This window comes from Sceloporus occidentalis, unplaced genomic scaffold, assembly GCF_023333645.1.
Source record: "Sceloporus occidentalis isolate IW3139 unplaced genomic scaffold, rSceOcc1.0.p SCAF_2, whole genome shotgun sequence".
NCBI lineage: Eukaryota > Metazoa > Chordata > Lepidosauria > Squamata > Phrynosomatidae > Sceloporus > Sceloporus occidentalis.
Window position 1 is genome coordinate 60,525,229 of NW_028316982.1, and position 27,712 is coordinate 60,552,940.

The window sequence follows — 27,712 nt, forward strand, 5'->3', positions numbered from 1 at the left end:
TCATAGACAAACTATTTTCTCTAACTAACAGTGATTTTCCCTTTGCACTGTGGGCGAGCACCCCATTCACCATATTAGGGCTTGCCATCTTCATAATCTCAAATCTGCGTATGGCAGGTCCACGTATGGTGAAGGCACGCTGTAGTCAAATGAATGGGGATTCATCATATGTGGGATTTGCCTTACGCTGGGATGGGTGGGTGTCTGGAACAGATCCCCTGCATAAGGCAAGGGCACACAGTATACAAAAACTCCAGTAAAAGTATAAGTTTAAAATTATTTTAAAAATAAACACTGTATAAAGTTAAAAATATTAACAGTCATTAAAATATACAAACCATAAAAACAGCACCACACATAATTAAAAGCCCATCCCAGCCAGTTTCTAAAAGTCTGGTGGCATAAAAATGCTTTAGCATATGAGTGGAAAAAGGACGGGGTCATCCTGGCTTCCTAGGGAGTGAGTTCCAAAACCTGGGAGCAAGCACTAAGAAGGTCCTCTACCTTGTCCCAACTAACAAGCCTTAGAAGGTGATGATACAGAGAGAATGGTCTTTCCAAATGATCTTGAAGCATTAGCATCATAGAGTTGGAAGAGATCATAAGGGTCATCCAGTCCAACCCCCTGCCATGCAGGAACTCTCAGTCAAAGCATCCCTGACAGATGGCCATCCAGCCTCTGCTTAAAGACCTCCAAGGAAGGAGACTCCACTACACTCTGAGGGAGTGTGTTCCACTGTCGAACAGCCCTTACTGTCAGGAAGTTCTTCCTAATGTTGAGGTGGAATCTCTTTTCCTGTAGCTTGCATCCATTGCTCCGGGTCCTAATCTCTGGAGCAGCAGAAAACAAATCAGCTCCTTCCTCAATATGACATCCCTTCAAGTATTTAAACAGGGCTATCATATCACCTCTTAACCTTCGCTTCTCCAGGCTAAACATCCCCAGCTCCCTAAGTCGTTCCTCATAGGGCATGGTTTCCAGACCTTTCACCATTTTAGTCACCCTCCTTTGGACACGCTCCAGTTTCTCAATGTCCTTTTTTAATTGTGGTGCCTAGAACTGGACACAGTATTCTAGGTGGGGCCTGACCAAGGCAGAATAGAGTGGCACTATTACTTCCCTTGATCTAGACACTATACTTCTATTGATGCAGCCTAAAATTGCATTGGCCTTGTTAGCTGCTGCATCACACTGTTGACTGATGTTCAACTTGTGGTCTTCTTGGACTCCTAGATCCCTTTCACATGTAGTCTTGTTCAGCCAGGTGTCCCCAACCTATATCTGTGCATTTCATTTTTCTGCCCTAAGTGCAGTACCTTACATTTCTCCGTGTTGAATTTCATTTTGTTAGCTGTGGCCCAACTTTCTAGTCTATTCAGGTCATTTTGAATTTTGATCCCGTCCTCTGGGGTGTTAGCTACTCCTCCTAATTTGATGTCATCTGCAAATTTGACAAGTATGCTCCCAATTCTGTCATCCAGGTCATTGATGAAGATGTTGAATAGCACTGGGCCCAGGACAGACCCCTGAGGGACCCCACTGGTCACTTCTCTCCATAATAGAATCATACAGGGAGACAGAGTTCTTCACATAGCCTGGATCCAAGCCATATAGGACTTTATATGTCATCACCAGTACTTTGAATTGTGCTTGGAAATGGACTGTGAAGATGTTGGGAAAAAAGAGGAGTGTGCTCCTTGTACCCGGCCCCAGTCAGCAATCTGGTAACAGCTCTATGGGCCAACTAAAATTTCTGAGCACTTTTCAAAGGCAGTCCCACATAGAGTGCATTACAGTAAGCAAAATGGGATGTAACCAAGGCATGTGTTATTGTGGTCAGATTTGAATGGGCACAGTTGATGCACTAGCTTTAACTGTTCAAATATGCTGCTGGTCACTGCTGAAACCTGGGCCTCCAGATGCAGGGCTGAATCCAGGAGTACCCAAAGTCTGTGAACCTTTAGGATGTTGCACCTCCTGTATGCATTGTTTATCCCAGCCTCTTTCTAGACCATTGATTAGTTGTCCTAGAGCCTAGGACTGTTTCTGGCCTGTTAAGATTCAGGCATAGTTGTGTGCTGCTTTTTGACGATGTGCTGACATGGTTTGGAAAAGGTGAAAAGCAGCATTTTACAAATTAATTTTGTTGATAGTAGAAAGTTTCTACCTGCTGTGATTCCAAATTTCATTCTTTTGTTGTTTAATACAGTTTTAGCATTTGGTATATTGGGACTTGGTTTGGCACTTTTTGTTCTGATAGGGCATCTCCTTGAACTGGGAACTGAAACCATTCAGTCTGTTGATTCACAGAATGTGCATGAAAACTTTCTGCCCTTTGCCTGGTAAAGATTATGGTGATGATAACTATGGCCCCATACAGACAGGCCAAAATAAAGTTGCTTCGGGTCACTTTGGAGGTATGCTGTTTAAATGATGCATGCATACTAAGAGTCCAGAAGGTGTGCCAAAGCTGCGCTCTAGTCCTTAGGACTGGATCGTGGTTTTGGCATTGCTTTCAGACTCTTAATATGCATGCATCATTTAAACAGCATACCTCCAAAGTGACCCGAAGCAGCTTTATTTTGGCCTGTCTATATGGGGCCTAAGAATTAGTATAAGGAGTGCTTGGATTTATTACCTGGAAAGTGAAGCAGAAAGTTGACTCTAAAATAATGTGGTATCTTTGGTGGAAAGTACGCTTGTTGTGGCTTTGATGTTTCTGCAAGGATCCCAAAACACCATTTATAAACATATTAAAATATACTATTTAAGTGCCTAATTACAATGAAGCACTCATACCTGAGAAAGAAGTTCAGTGTTTCAAGTCCCATGCATGCACTTAATGACAACACACATCTCTTTTGACAGCCAACTAAAATAAAAATATAGTTTTTCTTTCTGTCCTCTTTTGTCAGTTTTTCCCTCCATTTATAATCAAAGCCCATGTTTGTAGCTTGATATGAGGATTTAGTTGTGAATGCATTCAAGAGTCAATATTTGATTCTCTATGGCTTTAGCCAACCAGGAACCAAGACTTTTGGGTCCCCAGAACTGCCAAGTAACACTTATGTCTATGGTAATGTCACAGCCCACATCACAAGCAAACCCTCCACAAATGAACCATGTAAATTTTTAAAAAAGTCAACATAGAGAAATAAGAAACAGCAGTATTTACTGGTATGGCACACGTCACAGGTCTGCATGTGCCCTTTGTCACAGAACTGGATTTTCTAAACTTTTGACCATTGTATTGCCAAATATCAGGCATAAGGTCTTGACTCCACCTTAAAACTATCTCTCTTTGTCTGAGAGATGGAAAATGCATTTTTGACCATGAGGAAGTCACTTTTTTGAGAGTGCTTGCCCATAATACCTTGCAACAAGTGAAGTGGAGACCAAATAGGCACCCTCTTCCCATTCTGTGCACAAAAGGGACTGCACTGGCACTGACTCTCACTTCAGGACTGTCAGTGGAATGATATTTTCCACCCCACCTGAGGCAGCAAACTAAACTGTAGAGAGTGAGAGGACAGGTTGTGTAACATATAGAGTTTGGTCCTCAAATGGGGGTGAACAGATGAAGAGCTCTAGAGGAGCAGCTCTGAGGCTGCCTTGGCTGCTGCCCTGCAACAAATACTTTCTGAGGTGACTGACCTACTCTGCCTAATGGTAGGGCTGGCTTTGTTTTGGACCAGATTGGTGCAGATTGGATTAGGTCTCCAGAAGACCAAAGTTCAAATCCCCATTCAGCCACAGAAGCCTACTGAATGACCTTGGCCATGTCATGTTCTCTGATCCATAGAGAAAGCAATGGCAAACCCTCTTTGGGTAAATCTTGGCAATAAAAGCCTAACAAAGGGTGACTGTAAATTGGAGGTGACATGAAAGCACAAAACAACATCAATAATAACATTAAAGTGTCAAAAGCAATGATGCTATTTAATGTTTGTGATAAATGCATTTTATTGTATATGCTTCCTTTAAAGGTGCTTTGGGGGTTGAGCACAGCTCTTTTCCTTGGAAGACCATTTCAACTACTTCTAGATGTATAAGAACAGAATATGGTTATTCAACAGTGAGAGAAAGGCTCTCTGCATGTTCCCAAAGGCAACCTTTTCTGTATTATTCATCCAGACGTTAAAGACATGGGGCCCATCTCAAAGAAAGCACTGGCTTTCTTGCTAAAAAAGCAGTAGTGTTCTGTAATATCCCTGGACTATGTGACACTGGACAAAGATAAATGATTCTTGGATCAGACAACCAGACTGTAGCGGTTACATCAGTGGCTCAAAATAGATTTTTGCCAATATTTGTCTGTGCTTTATTAATAATCATCTCCCACTCTGATTAGCAGCTCTATAATAAGATTCAGCTGTGACCTACATTTAACTCTCCTAATGGCCAGATAATATAAAGTGAGGGTAGGGAAGATGGTATCCATTGAACAAAAGCCAGGTCATCTAGGTGAATGTAGGAAAGGGTATGTTAGTAATAAAAGTATTACTATAACTGTGACAAGTAATCCAGAGCCCCTCTGAATATTTTGGATTGGAGTTCTCTTCATCTTTACCATGCTGGCTGGGGCAGGTGAGAGTTTTAGTTCCAAACATCTGGAGGGCTCTGGATTGCCTCCATATGGCCTAGCTGGATAGAATACACAGGTGAATATGGAGCAAATCTTTCTGTAGGCAATCCATGCCTGCTGTGGTACTTCAAAGGATCCACTGCTGTTATATAACAATCGAATATTCTTTGTGTTCCATTATTCCCTCTCATGCTATAGTGTACAAAAATGCTGCCTCCCTACGTGGCATGGAGGAATGACTTCTTTGGCTTCCTTCCCAGAAAGGAACTAGGATGACCTGCTAGGATGAGGCAGAATGTCCAGGATCTTCAGCTAAACCTTTAATCAGCCTCAATCAAACTCCTTGAAACCCAAAGGATTCTGGGAATTGTAATCCAAAACATGATTTTTATCACCTCTACGTCTGACACATGTGGCTGTCCTAGGTTGTGCTGGAGGGCATGCTGTACCCCAAGTCTATAAAGTCTTGGGTCACTGGGAGTGTGCAGTAACACCAACAGCACAGAGGAACTTGAAGTCTTGCCTATGTGCAGCTCTGTCTGCTATTTATACCCAGGCAGGTGGTGACTGGTTAATTTTAGCTCAGTGCCAGTGCTGTCTCGCTTAGGAACTGGTGGGTGGTTGGGTGTCTGAGTGCATTTGTAGCTATAGTTTACAGATAGAGTGAGAGAAGGGAGACAGTAGCACCTAGTTGGTGGCTTCTGACTATGGGCTTCAGACTATGTGCTTCTGGCAAGTCAAGCTTGGTGGGGCAGGAAGGAGAGGGAAGGAGCTGACTAGTTACAGAGGTTGTGTGGCTACTAGAACTAGAAATATATATTTTGATTTACAACTCTCATTGTTTTAGGGCACCACATGTTCCAGTAACCTTAGTGGCTGGAAGGTTGAACTATAAATTTTCCAGCCTTTATCACTGGGCTACTGAAAAGATGAGGCACATAAAACTGGTGGCATGTCATGGCAATAACTCCCATCATCCTCAGCCAGCATGTCCACCATTCTGTGGCAGATGATGGAGTATCTAGTCCAGTACATTTGAAAAGTGTCCCATTCCCATCATTCTCACCCAATATCATCACCATATTGACAGAAGATGATGGGAGATGTAGTCCAGTATTTCCTTTACCGCTTGGAGGGAGGTGATTATATAGCATTGTTGCAAATATTGTAGCTAGATTGTGTTTGTGAATCATACCAAACACATCCAAGTTGTTGTGAAAATGATGGTGTTGTTGTTGGTGATTATTTTGACTGTCAAAGGGTGGTGGACTAAATGCAGAATTCTGGGCAGTATCCTTGCATGGCATGGCTACTAGGAAGGGCTGAGGGAGGTGGTGATGCTGATGGCTGTTGTGTTCCAAACCATTTATCCTTGTGAAGTTGAGGTATGGCATGGGTGCTAAAGGTAGTCTGTGACAGAGTCTCCGACACTTCAGGTGGCTCATCTCTGCTCACTGAATTGACAGATTTTCGGATTTTTCCGAAGTCTAAAAGCGGCACAATTTTAACTGTAACACAGGTTGATGTCATGTTAATGCTTAATTCGAGCGACGTCATTTGAAAACAATCCTGCTTTTGCAGGATTTCCCTGAATTTAAACCCTGTTTATGCATGGGATTTGGACACTTCTCCCGCATGTGATAAACTCCTTACAGCCCAGTTAAGATAAATACAGCACTAAATTTCTTCTTGATGCAGCCACCATGGAACAAAATATAGTGCAGATGTCATTCTGTCTGTGTAGGATCAATGTTGGGACTACGTAGGTAAAGGAAATTCATTTCCTTTCTCTCTGTGCAACTGAAGATATCAGAATTGCCCAGGGTGAAGTGAACTGTCTCCAAGATATCCCTTTTGTAAATGAAACTTTGTGGTTGATCCTTGAATTAGATTTTGAAAATCTCCTTTGGTGATGCCTCTCTCCAACATCAACCAAACACTCTTTAATTTAGTTTTTATCCCCCCCACACACACTTTGAACACCTAAGGAGGAGATTTGTGTAACTTGAAAGTTTGATTCCAACACTTTAAACATTAGGCGGAAGTATGCAGTGTTAGCCCTTCTGCTACTGAAATACTTGATCTCTTTGTTCTCTACTTCAACATGCCACTTCCATCTGCTCTTTTGACCAATGCTGTAATTTAAGTAGAAAAATGTTGGGCATCCATTGATAGAAGGAGCTTAACTAATTGTGTTAATGCATGTGTGCATACATGCACATCACACATACACACACTTGCTGGCCAAGAGTTCTGGACTCCACAGCTTTAATGTATCTGGCATCTGATATCCCCAGGGATAGGAGCTACATGTAGTTACTGCATAAAGAAGCTACAAATTCAATCCCTAATATTTCCAGGGAGTGTGAGGAAAATGTCTTTTTTGAAACCCTGGAGAGATGTCATCAGTCAGCATTACACTGAGTCAACAGTCTGACTCAGTAGTAAGCAGCTTCCTATGAGTTTCTTTTTTCTTAAAAGGGAGCAGAAGTATCCACTTTATCTTTATGTAAGAGTTGGAAAATGGATAACAGAATACCCTAGCTAGCATAGCCTCTGATGGGGTGGGGGATTCTTTGTGTGGGAGTCCAAAAAAGAAACGCTTATTTGTCTTCCTCTGGATTTCAAGACCAGCTCATTTAAGCAGCAAGGAGGAGATGGATGGGGAGGGTAAAATAAAGAAGTAGGAACTACATTTGTAAATCAAGGGGGAAGTGAGAGTGAGGTGGTGTAGGTAGAATTAGCTGCTTTTGACTTCCACCTGGGAAAGTTGTGAAAGGAGTTATTTCCTCATAGGTGTTTATCACACTATACCAGGGGTAGGCAACCTGCGGCCTGCGGGCCGGATGCGGCCCAGCAAGGCCTTGGGACTGGCCCCAGCCTGGTCCTGCCGCCGATTGCCACCGGGGCCTTTGGGGAGCAATTGTCTATAGAAGCCTCAGAAACATGCATTTATATTAACATTTTTTAAAAAATCAGCAAATTTTTTCGTGTGTCCTCCATTTTTTTTTAAAAAGTGTCTTCCATTTGAAAATTTTGTCCTACCTTTGTCCTGGTTTATTTATATATTTAATTTTTTTTAAAAAATTATTTAATTATTTATTTTTTGGCTTCGGCCCCCCAGTTGTCTGAGGGACAGCAACCCGGCCCCCGGCTCAAAAAGGTTGCCTACCCCTGCACTATACTCTTATAGTGCTACTATTCCACTTTAACTGCTCTAGCTGCCTCCTGTTGCATTCTGGGATTTGCAGTTTTAAGGAGGGGTATTTAGAATTCTCAGGCTGCCTGAGAATTCTAAATACTCCTCCTTAAAACTGCAAATCCCAGAATGCAACAGGAGGCAGCTAGAGCAGTTAAAGTGGAATAGTAGCACTATAAGAGTATAGTGTGATAAACACCATAGAGAAGGCAACCCTTGCAAAACAAACAAACAAACAAAAAAAAAACCCTCACCAAACCCCAGCCAGTTCTTATTTGCATACCTTTAACATTAGTTTAATTAAATACAATTTAGTACTTCCATTTTTCAATTATTAAAGCTGTATGAGAAAAAGAGAACCCCATTCAAGTGGAACCCTTGGCTGAGGGACAGAGAGATGCTCGCTCATGAAGGGTATCAGGTGCTGGCCAATTCACCTGAGACAGGGCCTGTTCTTGGCCCAGTAGCTTTTGTTCTGTGCTCCATGCTCTTGCACTCCCCCCCTCCACTGGGCTCCCCCCGGGCCAGCCAGTTATTTTTAGACAGGCACCATGTGTTGGAGGAGAACAATTAATATAATTGGTTTGGGGAGCCAGGTTTGTGCGCATGGCCGAGAACTCAAAATTTCGCCTTGAAGAAGCTAGCATCAACGCAAAATACAACTGGGAGAGCCAAGGCAGAGTTGAGGGAGCACATTTGGCATGGAGACATGGAGAGGGAATCCCCACACAGTGACAGCCTCCTGTATGCCTCCCTTATTGTCATCCTCCTGATCATGTCCTACTGGTTTACTACCAAGTGCTTCAAGATCCTGAGTGGCATTGAAGGTAGGTAGGGGTGGGGAGCAGCAGTGTTGGAGAAACAGGATAAAAAGTGATACCCTCACAGAGATCCTGCCATTTAGGGCAGAAGGGCATTCCCTACTGAATAACAGGCAGGAAGGAAATGGGTTGGGAAGTGAGGTCTCCTACATTTTTAATCCTATTTGTCATCTTTCCTTTCTTTATACCCCTTCTTTCACTCTGATCCGGGTCTCTCCAAATCCACCCAGTCAGTAAATTCTTTTTTCAATTTGCATTGATTTTCATTTCCTGGATCTTATAGAAGTGTCTCCTCAACCTAAACCTTGGGCCTCCAATGTCCTACTCCCTTTCCTTTGAAGCTGTTGGTATGGTTTATAGTGACCTGATGAAGGATACTGATGGTTGCTCACCATGACAGCTGAAAATTACCTCCAGTTTCAGGAGTGGTTTGCCTCTCAGTACTGGTTTCTGTGTAGCATAGGCAGGAGGGAGCTGTTGCACTGTTTATGGGCTTCCAGTGGACCTCTGGTTTGCCTCTGAGAGAACAGATTGCTGGGCTATATAGGCCTTTAGTTGGATGCCAGTTAGATAATCCATGCTGTAAAACCAGCACCTGGTCCGAGGTGTATCATCAGTGCTTAAATCCCTTAAATCCTTGAAATGAAGACATGGGAAGGGGGAGGAGGTTCAGGTCTCAGAATGCCTCATTAACTGAAAACTGCATGAAATCAAGAGTTTTCCCTTTATGGATTCTGTCCTCCTACCTCCCCACCTCCCCTCCCCACTTAACCAGGGAAAATCTACAAAGGAAAAAATATGGAATAGCAGCAGGAGGATCTTTAATTGTGAGTAGTAGAATCCTTTTCTGGGAGTGGTGGTGGTGGTAAAGTGGCACATAGTGACCCGGACATATCTGATCATGGTGGTACTTTGGCCATGTGTAGTTACTTGGTAAGAAGGGAAAAAAACATTCTGCACATGATCTTAATAAAATATTCCTGTTCTTTGGGCTGTTGAGTTAAACTTTTGAGACTGACATTTTGTGTGTTCATCTCAAATTAATCTCTACAATTGCATGGACTGAGAGGGATGATCCCTGTTTGGTTGTCTTTTGGTTTTGATTTCTGCAGATTTCTGCTGATTTGAGCAGCTTCCACATTGTACAGAGGCACTGAAATAGAAAGGAATTGCTTACTTTAGTTCTGCTGCGATGTCCAAAGTGCGATATGTAAGTCTCACTGGCTACTATCTCCCCCAACCCATGGAGAGAAGGCATGATTATAATTGTTTCCAGGGTTGCTTTTAGCAGGTATTTTACAGCCAGCTGCCATGTTACACCACCTTCTGACATGATGGAATTCTGCAATGCTAGTATTGGGAGGGGATTAGTACCACTTTTCACTGCATTCTTTTTGACACTTCCTAGTTCTGCTGGACTAGCATTGCAATTTGGTGTGTTTTCTACAGTTTTCATAACATCGTTTTTATATACATGTGCATGTCTGTAGCAGGGAACAATATCAGAGAAGAGCTGTTCTGCAGTGGAATAGTTTGCCTTGGAGGGTGGTGCACTGTAGTTTGGAGGTCTTTAAACAGAGGTTTAGAGAGTGTTTTAGTTGTGTATTCCAATATGGCAGGGAGGTCGAATAGATGATTCTTATGGGGCCTTGCAATTCTTTTATTCTGTTCTGTGAACAGTTTGTGAAAAGGAAGTAAAATATTAGAACTCAGAATTGTTTAAAGAAGGGGGAATGGGTTGTAGCCAAGAGAGTATTTTTTTTCTACAACAGGGATGAACGACATCTTCAGTTTGGGTTCTGAATTTTTCCTATTCTGGGTTGGACCATTGTGATGATGCGTCAGCCCCTACCCCCAAATACCTAGAGGGAGACTTGACTTTTCTTCTGTGTCAGCATTCCCTAACCTGATGCATTTTAGATGTGTTAAACTGAATGCCTATCATTCTCCAACTGCATAGCCAGTGTCCATTTTCTTAGAAGCAGGATGGAGTAACTGGGCTGTGCTTCCTCATAGTTGTTACTATTATGAAGAGCTCTTAAGGAGCAGCCAATAACATTTATATCAGTGGTCCATATTGGATTCACCACATTAATGACATGAAAGCCTTTAACTGTTTATGTTTGTGGATAATGGATAAATGTCAACATCCAGAGGCAAGTGTAAACTTCATTGTGTACTTGCTGAATAAGTTATACTCCATTTCCAGCACAACTCCCAAGTCTTCCATATATTAAATTGCCTTGAGGAGGTCTCTGCTGCATTACTTCTGAATACAATTAGTGCCATTTTATTGGCTTGTTGCCATCAGAGCATCTGGAATATATTTTGAATCATAGAACTGCTGATTAAAATAGAGAGTTCACTCCTTCCAATGTCTGTAGCAGGGGTGGGGAATCTTTGGCCCTCTGCAGGTTTTGGCCTACAGTTCCCCTCAGCTGTATCCAACATGGCCAGCAGGAGGGGGTTGTGGGAGTTGCATTTTTATTTCATCCATTAAATTAAAGTATTAGTTTGTCACCTCTCAAACCTCTAGGGCCATGAAACAATGCATAACAGATAAAAACATTCCTCAAAAACAAGTTGGAACACTGAGCTGGCATGCTTTTAATCCATTGTGATTTGGTAAATTAGGATTCCAACAATGTAACTGTTCTCTATCACATTTTTTACTGTAGTGCCATTGCCATGACATAAATGTCTGTAAAATCCACCATAAAAGCCAGTCAGTTGTCCTGAATGGTGAGGTTCTGCAGTGTTTGGGAAGCAGGATGCTGAAAGATGATGTGACCAGTCCCCTTTCACTAGATAGTGATGATGAAGGGTTGTAACCAGACCCAGGAGTCCTTGCTTTTGTTCCTCATAACATTGTTCACTGCCTAGTCATGTCATCCTGCAGTACTTCACCTGCCAGCAGTGCAGAACTCTATCATTTGGGAATGCTGACTGACTTTTAAGGTGGGTTCGAGGGGTCAGATCAGGAGATGAGTGTAGCTACAATATCATAGCTACACCTCTGATTTACTATCTTGGCCAATTTTTTTAATAGTTATTAAAAAACAAAGAAACAAAGCAGTCCAAAAATTTAAAGGACCAAAGGTTATACAAAACTTGGCTTCTCACCAAAAGCTCCAAAGGAACTGAGCCAGCTTGCCTTCTCTTGGGAGGGAGACCCACAGCTTAGATGCCAATACAGAGAAAGCCCTGCATTGACCAACCTGACATTCAGAGGTGGCGGAACATACTTTCAGATTTTGGGCAGACTCATACAGGAGGAGGTGGTCCTTCAGCTGTTCTAGACCCAAGCCATTCAGGGCACTACATGTAAAAACCAGTGCCTAGATCAAGGGAAGTAATAGTGCCACTCTATTCTGCTCTAGTCAGGCCCCACTTGAAATATTGTGTCCAGTTCTGGGTACCACAGTTTAAAAAGGATGTTGAGAAACTGGAGCATGTCCAAAGGAGGGCGACTAAAATGGTGAAGGGTCTGGAAACCATGCCCTATGAGGAATGACTTAGGGAGCTTGGGATGTTTAACCTGGAGAAGAGAAGGTTAAGAGGTGATACGATAGCCCTGTTTAAATACTTGAAGGGATGTCATATCGAGGAGGGAGCTAGCTTGTTTTCTGCTGCTCCAGAGCAATGGATTCAAGCTACAGGAAAAGAGATTCCACCTCAACATTAGGAGGAACTTCCTGGTAGCAAGGGCTGTTCGACAGTGGAACACACTCCCTTGGAGAGTGGTAGAGTCTCCTTCCTTGGAGATGTTCAAACAGAGGCTGGATGGCCATCTGTCAGGGATGCTTTGAGTATCTGCATGGCAGGGGGTTGGACTGGATGGCCCTTGTGGTCTCTTCCAACTCTGTGATTCTATGGCCTGTTACAGACAGCCAAAATAAAGCTGCTTTGAGTCACAGTGGAGGTATGGTGTTTCAATGATGCATGCGTCCTAAGAGTCCAGAAGTCGCACCAAAGCCACGCTCCAGCTGGAGTGTGGCTTTGGTGTGGCTTCTGGACTCTTAGGACGCAGGCATCATTGAAACACCATACCTCCACTGTGACTCGAAGCAGCTTTATTTTGGCTGTCTGTAACAGGCTATGATTCTTTTAAATGAGTTGAGAAGCAAATCGGAAGTGTAACTGCTAAAGAAATATGGGATCTAAACGTATCTACCAGATAACAATCTGGACAATGCATTTTGCACTTCTGAACCCCTCTCAAGGCTAGTTCCACATAGAGTACATTCCAGCAGTCTCATCAGGAGACAATTAAGGCATGAACCTTTCCTAGGAAAGGTTGCAAATGATTCACCAACCAAAGGTGGGCAAAAACATCCTGGCCACAGCAGCCCCAAATATCTAGAGGGTCAGAGGTTCCTTTCCCCTAATATAGTTCATGGTATAAGTAAGTTCTGTGCCTGAGTGGATGCAATGAGGGAGCTGGGGACCCGGAGACCAAATGCATTAGGTGGAAACAGCAGAGAGAAAGAGGAAGAGGAAAGCACTGATACATTTAAACCCCTGGACAAAACAAAAGCAGAATGAGGAACATTCCAATGTTGCCTCCAACCACTTCCCCCTATTTACTCTTTGGTATTAATGAATTCAGAGTGATGTCACTTATTAGTTATAAATAATTTCTATAGCCCTTTAAATGTGCCAAGTGCTTTCTTCTTCTTTATCTCATTGTTTTCAGTAACCCTGTGAAGTAGGTCATTATCAAGCCCATTATAAAGGTGGGAAACTGAAAGTGAAGACCTTTCTGCATGATCAAAAGCCTGTTTGTTGTTGTGTGTCCTCAAGTCATTTGTGACTTATGGCAACCCTAAGGCAGCTCTATCATGTAGTTTTCTTGGCATGATTTATTCAGAGGGGGTTTGCTTTTGCCATCCTCTGAGAGAATGTGAGCTTGGAGGCATACGCTTATGAGTGAGGCAGGAGACCTGCCAGTAAGGGAAGAAAGACTAACTGGGAAGGGGGGATCTAAATGCCAGGCAGCAAGGAACAAATGCTTGGGTGGGAGGAGTATAAAAGCTCTGATCCTGTAAACAGTTAAAGCAGGACCTGATCTTCAAGAGTAGAGTTAAAGGAAGGGGGGCCTCTGCTGGCAGCTGAGGACTTTTATTATGCCCTCTATGTTCTGAGCCTAGGGGGTGGTTTTGGGACGGGAGAGTTTTTCATACTGTATAGGAGGATGCCCAGGAGTATTTAGTCTACTGTTCCACAGTCTTCCCTCTTGTGTTTGTTTTAGGGATACATGTGGTGAATCTATGCTTCAATGTAAAACCTGAGTTTGGGAAATTTACATGATGGCAGAATTACACTGTGGTCTACTACTCCCAGACTCCCCTATCTGTATGACCAGTAGCCATGCTCATTTGGGAGCTTCTGAGTGTTGTAGTATAAAAAACAATTTCCCCAAGTGCACAGGACAGTGTACATGCTAAGAATAAGAAGAGGAAGAAAAGCTTATGCTAAACAATCCACCCAATATACATACATAAAATAAACAGTAATGTATCAGATAACCAACACCAACAGAGCATGGAAAGGGTTTTAAAAAATTCTTGCATAACAGTGCAAGTACCTGGGCCAGACTTCTAAATAAGCATTTGCATGGTGCCAGAGAGACATCAAGAATTGTCTTAGTGAATTTCTCTAGAGAGAGCACTCCCTGTGTGAGCTGCCAAAATGAAATAGCCTTCTCCCTGATCACCATTCTCCTACTCTTAGACAGCAAGGCAGGAAAGACAAATATTTCCAATGAAGAACGTGAGATCTGGACACTCTCATGGAATAGAATGTTATTCTTTGGGTACCAGGTTCCTAAGCTGTGGCTAGGGAAATTGTGGTTCTCCTGAAAACTAAATTCCTATCAGCCCTAGTCAGCCTGAACATTGATGGGGTATGGAGGCAGTAGGTATTCATTAACATCTTGAAAGCCAAACTATCAAGGCTTATTAGTAGCTACCACTACTTTGAATGAGCTAGACCTGGAAATGGGCTCAGCATAGAGGATGTTAGCTCCTTCATGGACTGGAATCTGCAGTGGGCTCTTTCACCTCTTTCACTGTCCTTTCTATAGTTGTGAACTTTGACCAGGGATGGGCAGTAGGATAAGGTCCTCTCTCATCTGAGATGGAATTGGTGGGCAGCAATATATAGCCAATAAAGATTTATGTTTTAAAATACTCATTTTAAAAGACTGAACAGGAATGGGTTGCTCCTCAGATTTCTGAAATACCAGGTCTAGATTTCTTTCTTTGATGTCATTTCTCTCTGTCCTTACAGTTCTGTCAGGCTTAGCCAGCATACTCAATGGTGGGGATTGTGGAAGTTGCAATCCAAAATATGTGGTAGGCTACAGTTGCCAATTCCTGTTGTTTACAATATACATTGTGGTAACACATCCATGCCTATTTAGATGGGGAAAATGATATATGCCCACAATAGAAACATGTCCTCCAGGAAGGACGCACAGACTGTGCTCAGTAACAAAAACAAAATGTTGTAATTCTGGCAAGATAAGGAATCCTATATATAAGCTTTGTATTAATATGGTCACAGCATTCCCTAACTGTAGTTATTCTGAAAGCAATAATTAACTGAAAAAACACAGACGTTGAATATCTAATGTGTCATATATCACTCTCTGTTGTTATCATTGTTTATTGTAAATTCTACAATTGTTCAAGACTGTGGTAGAACAGACATCTTGTGTAGAGTGATCCTAGTAAATGCTGATTAGCTTTCTCCCTGCATCATCATGACACATGCAGCCTTTTGTTCTAATTTGCAGTTTTTATCAGGATGCCTTGATTGGTTTCCAAAAGCACCTGGCTCATGAGATTACAAGCTATACCTGGAAATAGGAGCAGGATAATTTAACCCACATAAGCCTTACATTGCTTGATGCACATGACTTAAATAATAGCTTTTGGAAGAATGGGTAGTGAGACAGAGGTGAATTTTTTTAAAATCAAATAAAAACAGAGTGCTTAGACTTTACATCAGTGTGTGTCCATTTGTACATACATTAACCAGATGTATTTATCTACTAACAATTAAATGTGATGAGGTCATGACAGCAGTCTTTAATGAGGTGCTGGTTTTGTGAAAGCCAGCTGAAAACTGAAATTTTTAAGAAGCTTTAGATTTTGATATGAAAATAAGGAAGAGGGAATACTCCCTTAGTGATCTTTTTCATATGTGTGTCACACTTCATCATGCCATAAATATGCTGCTGATGTGATGAAATTTTTGATGTGCTTCCTCCTCCTTGTTTGATTTTGGTCAATTAACAACCACATTGTAAACATGATGTCATTGCACCATATAACCTATTAGATATGGCCCCCAATCACACTACACAATTTTAGCATTAAGATTTCACTTTAAGTGCCATACCAACTTCCTATGAGATCCTGGGGGTTGCTGTTTGTTGATATGTTACAGCTCCCTGGCTGAGAATTACAAATTCCCATTCTGAAACTGAAAGGATGGAACTGTGACAGTTAAACTGGAATCATAGTGCTATAATTTTATAATTTATCGCAGCTTAGTGAGGGGCATTTAGAAGTCTCAGCCAGAGAACTCTAGAGATTCACCAGACCATAAGCCCCAGGAGTCCACAGGATGGTGGTTAAAGTGGAATTATGGTGCTGTGATTATGTGGAGTGAAAGGTTGAATGGCTACATCACTGAGAGCAAATATTGTCATCATTCTAAAATGAGAGGGGGAGGGAAAGTGTAGAAAAACTCATTGCTTGGTCAAGCAATCAGTGCTTTCTATCTTGATGTACTGGTGGACTCATTGTCCCCTTGGACTGGACAGTAAAGCCTCTGTCCTTCTCCAGCTCTAGAGATATATGCCTGATTAATTGAGGCAGAATGTGGATGAAGGTGCACATCTGGAAACAGAGTGAGAGGCTGGTTTCCCTGAGAACAGGGACATGCTGACCCTTTCTCTAATTCCTGCGCCTGTGAAAGAATTTCACTCCTTTTGCAAAGCGGGTAGGGAGGTGAATTTAATAGAGAGCTAAAACATTTATGAATTCCAGTCTGTTTCAACTCAGAACTATTTCAAATTCAGGTTCTGAATTCACTCTATTCTGCTTTGATCAGGGGTCACCTTTCTGGGCAGCACAATTCAAAAAGGATGTGGACAAGCCAGAGTCTATCCAGAGGAAGGCAACCAAAATGGTGAATGGTCTGGAAACCATACCCTTTGAGGAATGACTTAGGGAGCTGGGTATGTTTAGCCTGGAGAAGAGATGGTTAAGAGGTGATATGATAGCCCTGGAGCAATGGATTCAAACTCAGGAAAAGAGATTTCACCTCAGCTTTAAGAAGAACTGACAGCAAGAGCTATTCAACAGCAGAATATGCTGCCTCAGAATGTGGCCTCCTCCTTTTGATATTTTAAAACAGAGGCTGGATTGTCAGGGGTGCTTTGATACTGTATGGCAGGGGGTTAGACTCTCCAGGTATGTCACTGTCCAGTTTGTCTGTTAAAAGAGAGAGAGAGATAACCTCTCTCTATGGCACCATCACCATCACATTATTCACTAAATCATCAGAATTGAAATGATTTCTTCACACTTCACCACCAACCTGCTTACAGAATATTGTAAGCTTGGCTGTTGAACTCATGTATAGTCACAGAATAGGATGCAAGTTTCCCATCCAGATTAATTTATTCAGCATACTTATTACATTCTATAACTACCAGTAAAGGAGAGACCTTGTGGTCTCTTCTAACTCTATGGCCTGTTACAGACTGCCAAAATAAAGCTGCTTCGGGTCTCTTTGGAGGTATGCTATTTAAATGATGCATGCATCCTAAGAATCCGGAAGCTGCACCAAAGCTGCACTCCAGTGCTTAGGAATGGAGTGTGGCTTTGGCGCGACCTCCGGACTCTTAGGACCCATGCATCATTTAAATAGCATACCTCCAAAGAGACCCGAAGCAGCTTTATTTTGGCAGTCTGTAACAGGCCTATGATTCTGTGATTCTAGGTGAATGGATTATCAAAGTTTTGCTCCAGTTGGAAATGATTCTGCATTTGGAGGTGGATGCAGGAAATGTACCCATTCAGCACCTTGGATAGATGCTTTGCTTCACATTCCCATTAGAAGGCCCCATTTGTTTCAGGAAACATTTCAAAATGTGCAGATAAGGAGTGTGGATAAAGAGAGCAGGTGGATACGGAAACTACACTATTACATTCTGAGCACTGGCCAACATGGGTTCAAATGATTAACTACCCTTGAGCCTAATGAATATTTCTTCCTTTCAAGTTTCATATAAACTTTTGTAATTAATATTGTACCAATGCAGGGAATTCAAAGAACGATCCAATTTAGTATGAGTACTTTTAATTCAGAGACAGGAATTGGTTCAACTGTAAATCCTTTTCATGTTATCTCCTCTAACATCTCAAAGTGAAAGATGACTTGCTAGATTAAAAAGGAATGTTTAATAACTATGAATTAGATCAAAGAACTGGGGCAATGATAAACCCATAGCGGGTTAATATGTTGTTTTACATGCTTCTGCAGCTGCAGTGTTAATGCTCAGAGGGATCAAGATGGGCACAGACAAGATGATCTGTACTGGTTTCTGTGTAATGACAAATTAATAACAACATTTTTTAGAAAGATAAAATTTTTCCTTCATAAGTTTTAAGCTTACACATTCCTCAAAGGGAGGAAGTACTTTATTTTGAATGTCTTCTTTTAAATATTTTTTTAATTAAGACGGCTGTGTGGAAACTTAGATTTAAATTATCATGAGCGAGTGAGTTATTATCTCTGTCTCCTGCAGACAAGTTGCTACATCATTTACATTCTAGTCTCATTTCCCCACATATCGTCCATACAAGAGAGATCTATATCAGTATAACTGGATATGGCTTACTTGCCTGAGAGCATATATCCAGCATATATCTATATAGCCATGTTAGGTCCAAAACACAGTGCAGAAATAATTCAGTTTGAGACTGCTTTGACTGTCCTGGGTCAGTGCTAGGGAATCCTAGGAATTGCAGTTTATTGCAGCAACAAAGCTCTCTGACAGACAAGGCTAAATGTCTCACAAAACTTCAGTTCCCAGAATTGCCTAGCATTGAGCCAGGGCAATTAAAGCGTTCTCAAACTGGATTATTTCTACAGTTTTAGACCTTAGTTTATTGCATCAGAAGCAACATAAGACTCTTAAAATACTTAAACCATTGAACAATCACCATCAATAGTGGTAAAAAGAACATATTTCAGTGCATGTTCATGAATGAGTTGGGACTGAAATCTCCTTTACTAGTAGTTATGTAGAATGTAATAAGTATGCTAAATAAATTAATCTGAATTGGAAATTTGCATCCTATTATGTGTCTATACATGAGTTCAACAGCCAAGCTTACAGTATTCTGATCCTGCAAGCAGGTTGGTGGTGAAGTGTGAAGAAATCATTTCAGTTCTGGTGATTTGGTGAATAATGTGATGGTGATGGTGCCATAGTGAGAGCAGACCCCCCCCCCCCTATCTATCTATCTATCTATCTATCTATCTATCTATTACAAACTGTGACATACCTGCAGAATGCATTCAGAAGCTGCTGAAAGGTTCTGCCAGCTATTCAAATGGAAGAAGAGCCCTATTTAGTAATTCTGATTCAAAAGATTTAGCCATGTTAGTCTGTAAAATCAGTATGTAGAGAGATCCTGTAGCACCTTTTGAGACTAACTGAAAGTTGGCAGCATAAACCTTCGTAGACTTAAGTTTATTTCTTCAGATGCATTTGGTTATAGTAATTATGATTTGTTGATCCTAGTTGTTGTTGGAAAACCAAGGTAGTTTCCCTTCCCCTTCCTAGATGAAGCAGAAAAATTTTCATTGGCTTTCATATCATTTGGTAAGGGTTGCATCTGGTCTGCAGCAGATGTGGTACAAAGTGATGCTGAATGCTAGAGTTCCTTCAATATATCATCTCCTTCATAATTGTCCAAATAGAATTCAGCCACCAGAGGGTGTAACAGAACTGCATTTTAGCACTGTGGGTTTTTCTTGAGGACAAATGATGCTGTTGTACAGCTCAAAGCCTTCAGTCAAATGGATTCCAAGACAATGTGTTTGTCTCTTGAAGCCCCAGTAGTACACTGCTTCCTTTTCTCAAGTTCAGGTTTGCCTTGTGGCAGGATTCTTCAAAGTATTCCCCTTACAGACTGCTCATTTCCACTGATAGAAACAAGATATCCTCTCCACCAGAGCATGGGAATAAAAATACTTTTTTAAACTATAAAATTCTATTTTTGGAAGTCCAGAAAGTCCCTTTCTGAGTTCTGTTCCTGCCTTCAGACACACACACTGCAAATTATGTGGGTAGAGACAGGGGGGTCACACTTACTAGTTCACTCCCTCTATTATGTCCTCTTCACCTCTTTCATATGTTTCAAGGGAAACTTTACAGCCAGGAGATGTAAAGTATGCAGATTCCCTATGGGATTCCAATCTCTGAGACAATCAGGGTTGTACATCATACAGATATTTCCCTTCTAATATGTAGAAGGTGGACATTTGGACTAAAACTCCCAGAATCATTCAGTCAGCATGGGACTTGTAATCCAAAAAGTAATTTTTACCAGGCTTTTGGGCAGTATTAATACTGCTGCAGTGTTAAATGAGTTTAGTATAGCATAGCTAGGAAGGGACTAAGTGCATGTAATCATGCCAATTGAGGATAATACTTTGTGGATCTAATGAAATAAATAAATAAATAAATGTCAGTCTACATGGTACCTGGAGACTCTTTGTTTATTTTGCTGCAACAGATTGACATGGCTACTATTCTAGAAATTACTGTCGTCATCTAGTGCTACTGTCGGCTAATGACTTCTTATCTTGAGACAAGTTTAGTGTAAGTGGTGAATTTCATAAGTTCAAACATAGTTGGCAAAAACTGAAGCCAGTCTACAAAGCTAAGAGGAGAAAGGAAACAAGTGATTAAGAACTTGCTAGTCCCCACCGGAAATCAGATTGCAAGGTAACATTACCTGCTCCCTCTGTATTGTGTGTGTGTGTATGTGTGTGTGTAGAGAGAGAGAATGAGTCTATAAGCAATAATCTGCAATAATTTGTGCCATCTGATCTCTTTCTAGAGTCATTAATTCTCATGTACTACAGCATGCTGAATTTGCTTCAGGATTCTGAACTTGCCTCTGGCTATGCCATGTGACCATTGATGGTCCAGCTATGCCATGGGGCCAGTGATAGTCACTGACCTTGCTGTATAAATTCTCATCAGAGAATTCAGACTTGGATACTAATAACAAAGACAGAGTGGCTGAAGAAGGAAGCATGGTGAAGAAACAGTTGGTGTTTATGTCTTGGCTCCTGCTTCTAGGGTTCAATTTTCAAGACAAACAACATTGCGAGTGTATATGGGAATGACAGGTTGCTAAGACTTTTGTCAAGAAACAAAGAAAGTGTTACTTTAATCAAGAGGTACCCAGTTACATAGATGAAGTCTGGATCCCTTGTATCTGTGTCAGACATTGCTGTGCACTGCTTTCTCCACAATCCTTCTATTGCTTCATTTCCCACAAATTCCCCCTTTATTTCTTAGCTTTGTAGAGTAGCTTCAGTCTTTGCCCATTGTCCTTTATTTCACCACAAGAGTTCCAAATTCATGGGTGATAGGTTTCTGTGGGGACAGTGTATGATCCTCTGGACAATTCAGCTTGTGGGTGTCTATGGCTGAGCGGGGATTCAAACTTCGTTTGGATTGAAGTGGGCAAAAACAACATTAACAAATACTGTACATGACATCAGTTAAAACACACATCAATTTAAAAGGACAAATAAGATGTACACATAGGAAAACAATCCAGATTTAAAATTCATTATTTAAAATTCACAACGCAAAAATCATCTGGATAAGCCTGCCAGTAGAAACTGGTCTTCAGTGCTGTTTTAAATTTCTACAGCCACCTTGAGTGTCAGTAGTGGGGGAAATGGCAGGATATAAATGAATAAAATAATAACTACCGCCACCACCACCACCACCACCACCACCACCACCACCACTGGATGTATTTATCATCTTTCATCAAAGGTTATTACAAAGCCAGTCCCAAGCTTTGTTGTTGTGTGTTCTCAAGTCATTTCCAATTTATGGTGACCCTAAGGCAAACCTATCATAAGGTTTTCTTGGCAAAACTTGTTGTTCTTGTTTGGTTTTGACCATTCTTTTTTAATCACTCTGGAGTGCTATTATTCCAGTTTAACTGTCAGGGCAACATCCTGGGATTGGCATTTTAGGGAGGGGCATTTCAAATTCTGAGCTAGAGTACTCCAATGCCTCATCAGGCTACAAACCCCAGGATTCCATAGGATGGAACCATGGCAGTTGAGTGGAAAAAAACACCCGAATTATATAGTGTGAATAGGCCTGTGATTCTTTTTTTCTGTGTGGAAACTCCCTTAGTTCACTATTCCAGGAATTGTTGGGACCCACTCTCATGATCCTGAGTACTTCCTACTGACTTCTCCATCTTTTAGAGCTAGAGGAAATATCTATTATATGCATTTTGTTTCCTCTTGGAAAGGCCTTTCTAGGTTGGGCATTGTGCCCCAGAACCCATCATTTTATCTCACTTTGCCAAGCTTTCCTTTTCTGTCATGCTGTTTATTGTAACATCCTCGTCAGGCATTGAATCCGTGGTGATGGTTTACAGCCAGGGAAAACATTTGCCAGTGTTATTCATTTGTTCACAAGTTCTTGTGCAGGAAGTATTCTTGATGGATAGCTGGGAAGGATGGATATCTTTCCAGTGTTCAGATCTCAGAGGCAAGTCTGAACTGTACATCTGAGGTACACTTTGTTGAACATATACCTCAGGCATATTTGACAGTTCACTCTGTACAACACACAGGTGGCCTGTGTGTGTTTTCCTCTTGGTGGCTGCTCTGTGGGATTCTTGAGGGAAAAGAAGCCAACATGGTCAGGGAAGTGAGAGTTCTGGGAATTACAGTCCAGAACAGTAACATTTCCAGGCTATTGTTCTAAGGCACTTTGGATTCCTTTTCTTTGTTATGAGATATGTTGGGAGCTGGTTGCTCCATTTATGTGTGTGTGTGTGAGAGAGAGAGCTCTGTCATGACATAAATAATGAAGTGTGGAAATTAAGCTTTTGTGATGTGACAGCTGTGGTCTGGGCACCTTTGCCCTCTTCCTGCAGTGCAACATTGGTGATCTTGTCTTGGCTTTCTTCTATCTGAACTTCAGGCGCCAGTGCCAGGCTGGTTGCCTCCCCTGGGCTTTGCTTCTCTGAGTAATGTGCAGAATCTGGGCAAGCCTCCCCCTCTTCTCTAAATGCTGGCATTGGGCCCTGATATTTTCCCCTTTTCTTTTCTGACTCTTATAGGCAGGTCTAGTGCTGTGAATAAAGGGTTTGTCCAATCAGAATCGTCATTAGAAGTAGTTACTTTTTTTTTTTTTGCAAGGTTACTGGCTGGAAGAATTTGGGGAATTGTAGTCCAAAATATTTCTCCCATCTCTGATTCAAACTAAGCTCCTCAGAAACTAAGTTATTCAGAACTGTTAGGATCCAGGCACTCCTGGGTACATGATGGGATCTTATAGACCCTCTATGGGTAAGGGGGAACTTAAATAGCTCAGTAGGAACAGTGACCAACTGGCTCTGAAAGAGTGCAGGAGGGTGTCTGGGAAACAACTAGGGGAGGCGTAAATTGTTCATGGGTCTCCATTTCTCTCTCACCTTATGCAGGACCATGCAAGGATAGCCCTACCATTGGGTAGAGTAAGGCAGTGAAACAGCAGATTGTGAGTGTAATAAAAGGGCAAATAATTTTTTAAAAAATGCTTATGGTAATTTGTTGCTTTTGTATCTTTGCTGTGAGCCATGGGTGAAATGCTTGTACGATTTCTCACTTCATGTACCAAGATAACTTGGCTGGCCTCAGGTAAACTCAGCTTAATTTGGATGGATGGGGCCTCTGGCAAAAAAGTGTTTTGGAGTCAGCTAGATGCCAATCATGCTGTCAGCTTGTAAGCCTTGGAATTACTTTCATTGAGCAATATCTCTGCTAGTACGAATCATTTTGTTTTCCATAGATTTTGTGTCATGCAGTATAAAAGTTAAGCAGAAGTAGCTGGAAGATGAATGCAGAGAGATATGGCCCAATGTCAGCATAATGACTTTTTTATCCATGCTGACTGATGCTCTTAGATCTTGTGTCAATCCCCTTCCCTATGGTAAAGAAGTGGTGTCTTTTGCCAGGTTGGTGTATACTTGGTATTAATGTACAGATACCAGTTGAAGCAACACCTGTAAACACACTTGGCTGCTACCAATTGGCAAACAGTAAGATTTGGCAATACAGCCCCCCCCCCCCCCGCCCAGCAACATATTCCCTCTTTCGCTGAGAGTACAGTCCCCCTCCACTAACATTTCTGTTTCTCACTTGGGGATAATTGTCTCACATTCTTGAGGGAAAGGCCTTGAAGGCTAGGGTACCACTTCATATCGTAGTTGTGAGACTAGATGTAGTATTGTAGTTAAGAGTTTGGGATGGGGACTTGAGAAATGCAGGTGAATGACCCCCCACTGAGCCTTGAAAATAATTGGGTGACCTTGGGCAAGCCATTCTCTTTCAGTCTAACCTAGCTCACAGGGTTTCTTTGAAGATATAAGTGGGTAGTAACCCTTATATAGCCTTGAGCTCACTGAATAAAAGACAAGTTATTAATATAATAATAGTATCTTTTGAATTATCAGACAGAGAGGAGTTCTTCCCTTTTACACCTTTGATCTTGATGTATTCCACAGTACCTTATCATTTTGTCCCAAATGAAGCAGTACCATTGTTCTTCCCCAACACATACCTTGACTTATACATTTGAAGCATTGTGGGGGGACTGTTAAAGAGGAGGGAATATGAGGAGTGATTGCCAAAACTGGGAGAAGACTACAAACAGGAAACTGGAAATGAATGTGCGGGGAGATTAGTGGCTGGTGGGCAGGGGGACATAGCCTTCCAGCTAGTGGTTCTGATGTGGACAGATGTGAAGGTTAGCAAGGTGTCTGTGCACCAGAAACCTCTAGGCCACAGGTTTCCAAACCTTTTGACTAACAGAGCCCTAAGGGCTCCATGGAGCACAGGTTGCTCTAGGCAAATCTACCTGCATAGCTATAGCAGTAGGATACATGTTTGGAACCTTTCACACTACATAGTTATAGTACACTATGTTCCATTTTAATTGCCATGGATCCATCCTATGGAATTCTGGGATTTGCAGTGGAGAAAGAGATACATAGATTCCCAGCCAAAATGCTCTAGTGCCTCACCAAACTACAAACCCCAGGATTTCATAGGATGTTGCCATGGCAATTAAAGTAGAATCACAGTGCTATAATTGTGTAGTACAAATAGATCCCTTAACTGCCATAGTTCCATCCTATGGAATCATTGGATCTGTAATTTGGGCAGTCACTAGAGCTCTCTGGCAGACAATTCTAAATACTTCACAGAACTATGTATCTCAAGATTCAGTAAGCTGCAGCCATGATATTTAGAATCATAGAGCTGGAAGAGACCACAAGAGCCATCCAGTCCAACCCATTGCCATGCAGGAACTCATAACCAAAGCATCCCCAACAAATGGCCATCCAACCTCTGTTTAAAACCTCCAAAGAAGGATACTCCACCAGTGTGTTCCACTGTCAAACAGCTCTTACTGTCAGGAAGTTCTTCCTAATGTTGAGGTGGAACCTCTTTTCCTGTAACTTGCATCCATTGTTGCATCTCCAATTCTCTGGAGCAGCAGAAAACAAGCAGAAAAAATATTTAAAGTGGTGTCAAAGTGGTATAATTCTGTTTCCCTCCAGACAATTAAGCACCATTGTTTCTTAAGAGGTGTTCAAGGGCAGTACCTGCCTGCAGATATGGGCAGGTGTCTTGCCATGGAAGTGCTGGGCCTAGACAAGCTGAGATGTCACATGAGGGTGTCTTCATGTTTCCCCCTCTGCCTCTGCATTGAAACTTCCTTCCTGAACATGAGCCAAGATCCTTTTAACTCTCCCATCTCTTTAGCAACTGCATTAAGCAAATCGATTGAGTTGGTGTCATTGGGATAGGATGTGAGGGCAGGGCTCCTTCTAAATACACATCTTTCTCCCACCCCCCCTTGCATTCTTCTCTTGGCGCTGCCACACTCCCTCTCTCACTCTCACTTTCATCTCTGTAAGCCAGCCTGCGCAGCATAGACTCCACTGCCTCAGAACTATCAACAATAAACTTCATAGTCCTGTTCTAGGAGCTTTTCCTCCTTTTAATGCACAGAAACTGGGTGCTCGAGGTGACTTCTTGAAGGAATGTCTGGGCTGCCCTAGGGATGGAGGGGGAACTTCAGCAGCAGCAGAACTGAAGGCACTTTCAGCCTGCTTCCAAGGGATATATAAAGCCCACAGGCATGTGGGAGAGCCTGGCTGAACTGGAGTGAGTGGAAAGGAGCCAGGAGAGCAACAAGGGTGAGTCGTGGGCTTGATGCCATGAATCCCTTTCACCATGAACCTGGAAGGCCTGGAGATGATCGCCGTGTTGGTGGTTCTGGTCCTCTTCGTCAAGGTGCTGGAGCAGTTTGGGCTTTTTGAACCAGTCTCCTTGGAAGGTAATGCACATGAAAAGTTTGTTTATGGGGGGAGTGATGGTGGAGGGAAGACAATTCAGTTTAATCCGTTAACTTTGTGACTAGTTCCAGCAGCATTTGGATGTGTCAGAACTATCATTGTGGACAGGACAATAGATCTCTAGTTAAACACTCACATGAGCTTTGCCACAAGCCAGGTGGCTTCAGTATCATTTCTATGGTAACTGTACCTTTCTGGATGTTAAGGGGCAAGCAGATTTGTGGGAAAGCACAGTACACTTGAGAAAGGGAGGAATGCAGTCAAAGACTTGTGCTATTTTGCCTAAATACAGGCACAGCACAGTAAAGCACCTCCTGGAATAGGGGGAAAATATGTATAATGAGATGGAGCTCCTTGCAAAATAGATGAGCCTTGAGGAAGGTGTGTGTACAGGGTAGGGAGCAATGATGGCATAACTGGCCAAAAACAAATAAACGAGAAAAAACAAACACAAGATAAGGGATTCATAATACTGTTCCAAGACCAACTCAAAGGTTTTAAAGTTGTAAAAGCTTGCTGACCCAACCTTCATCTCAAGGATACTCACTTGGACTAGGCTAGTAGACCAGCATTTTGTGTATAACTAGGAGGAGTACCTGGTGATGGCAATGGTGAGTGTAGGTTACACACTATGGATAAGTTGTGGAGGACAGAGGTGCAGATGCCTTACTGTTTTTTTCTGTGTCCTCCAAGTTGTTCCTGACTTATGGTGACCTAAGGTGATCTATCATGGATTTTTGGGGGGCAAGATTGTTCAGAGCAGGTTTGCCCTTGCCTTTCCCTGAGGCTGAGAGAATTTGACTTGCACAAGGTCATCCAGTGAGTTTCATGGCAAAGATGAGATTCAAACCTTGGTCTCCAGAGTTGTAGGCTACCATTCAAACCACTACACCGCAGTGGCTCTTTCCATACTATTAGGAACAAGTAAATATGAAGCAGGAGTATTTGACTGATTGGAGAACATGCTCTCTTCATTTCTCTCAGTGGGAAATGTTGAGTTCTGTATAGGCTCATTGCTACTGTAGATGTGCTAAACTCTTTGCAGGGCCCAGCCCTATCCTCAGGGATTGTGAGGCAGCTGGTTCTGGATGGCATAAAAGGATAGATAATTACTAATTAATACTCTGCTATTATTATGCTTTAACTTCCAGGGTTAGGGAGATACACTTGTGAGACTTTCTGCTTCATATGCTAAAACTACTTGGGTACTAGTAGTTGGGGTCTCAGATAGCAAAATGTCTAGCGCTGGACCTTATTCTGTGCAAGTGCTCTTCCGCCTTCAGATGTCTGTCCTCATTTTCCTTTATCATAGGGGGCAGGAAGGAGACTTTTCTATAATACATCAACAACAAAATAAAAAAGTGAATGACCAATGTAAAAAAAGTTGTGTATTTTCTTATT

The 27,712-nt window shown here is 42.0% G+C and overlaps 1 protein-coding gene across 5 annotated transcripts in view; it reads left to right on the plus strand.

Annotated features, from left to right (window-relative positions):
- LOC149318434 (A-type potassium channel modulatory protein KCNIP2) overlaps positions 1-27,712 on the plus strand; it is a 176,444-nt gene that overhangs the window by 100,210 nt on the left and 48,522 nt on the right. Inside the window, exon 1 of one of the 5 annotated variants that reach the window (XM_089509718.1) lies at positions 8,458-8,612. The exons of the other annotated variants lie outside the window; for them this stretch is intronic. Coding sequence (XP_089365844.1) covers positions 8,495-8,612 — 118 coding nt within the window. The 5' untranslated portion in view covers positions 8,458-8,494. Of the gene's footprint in view, positions 1-8,457; positions 8,613-27,712 lie in introns of those variants that run through there. 5 annotated transcript variants of the gene reach the window in all.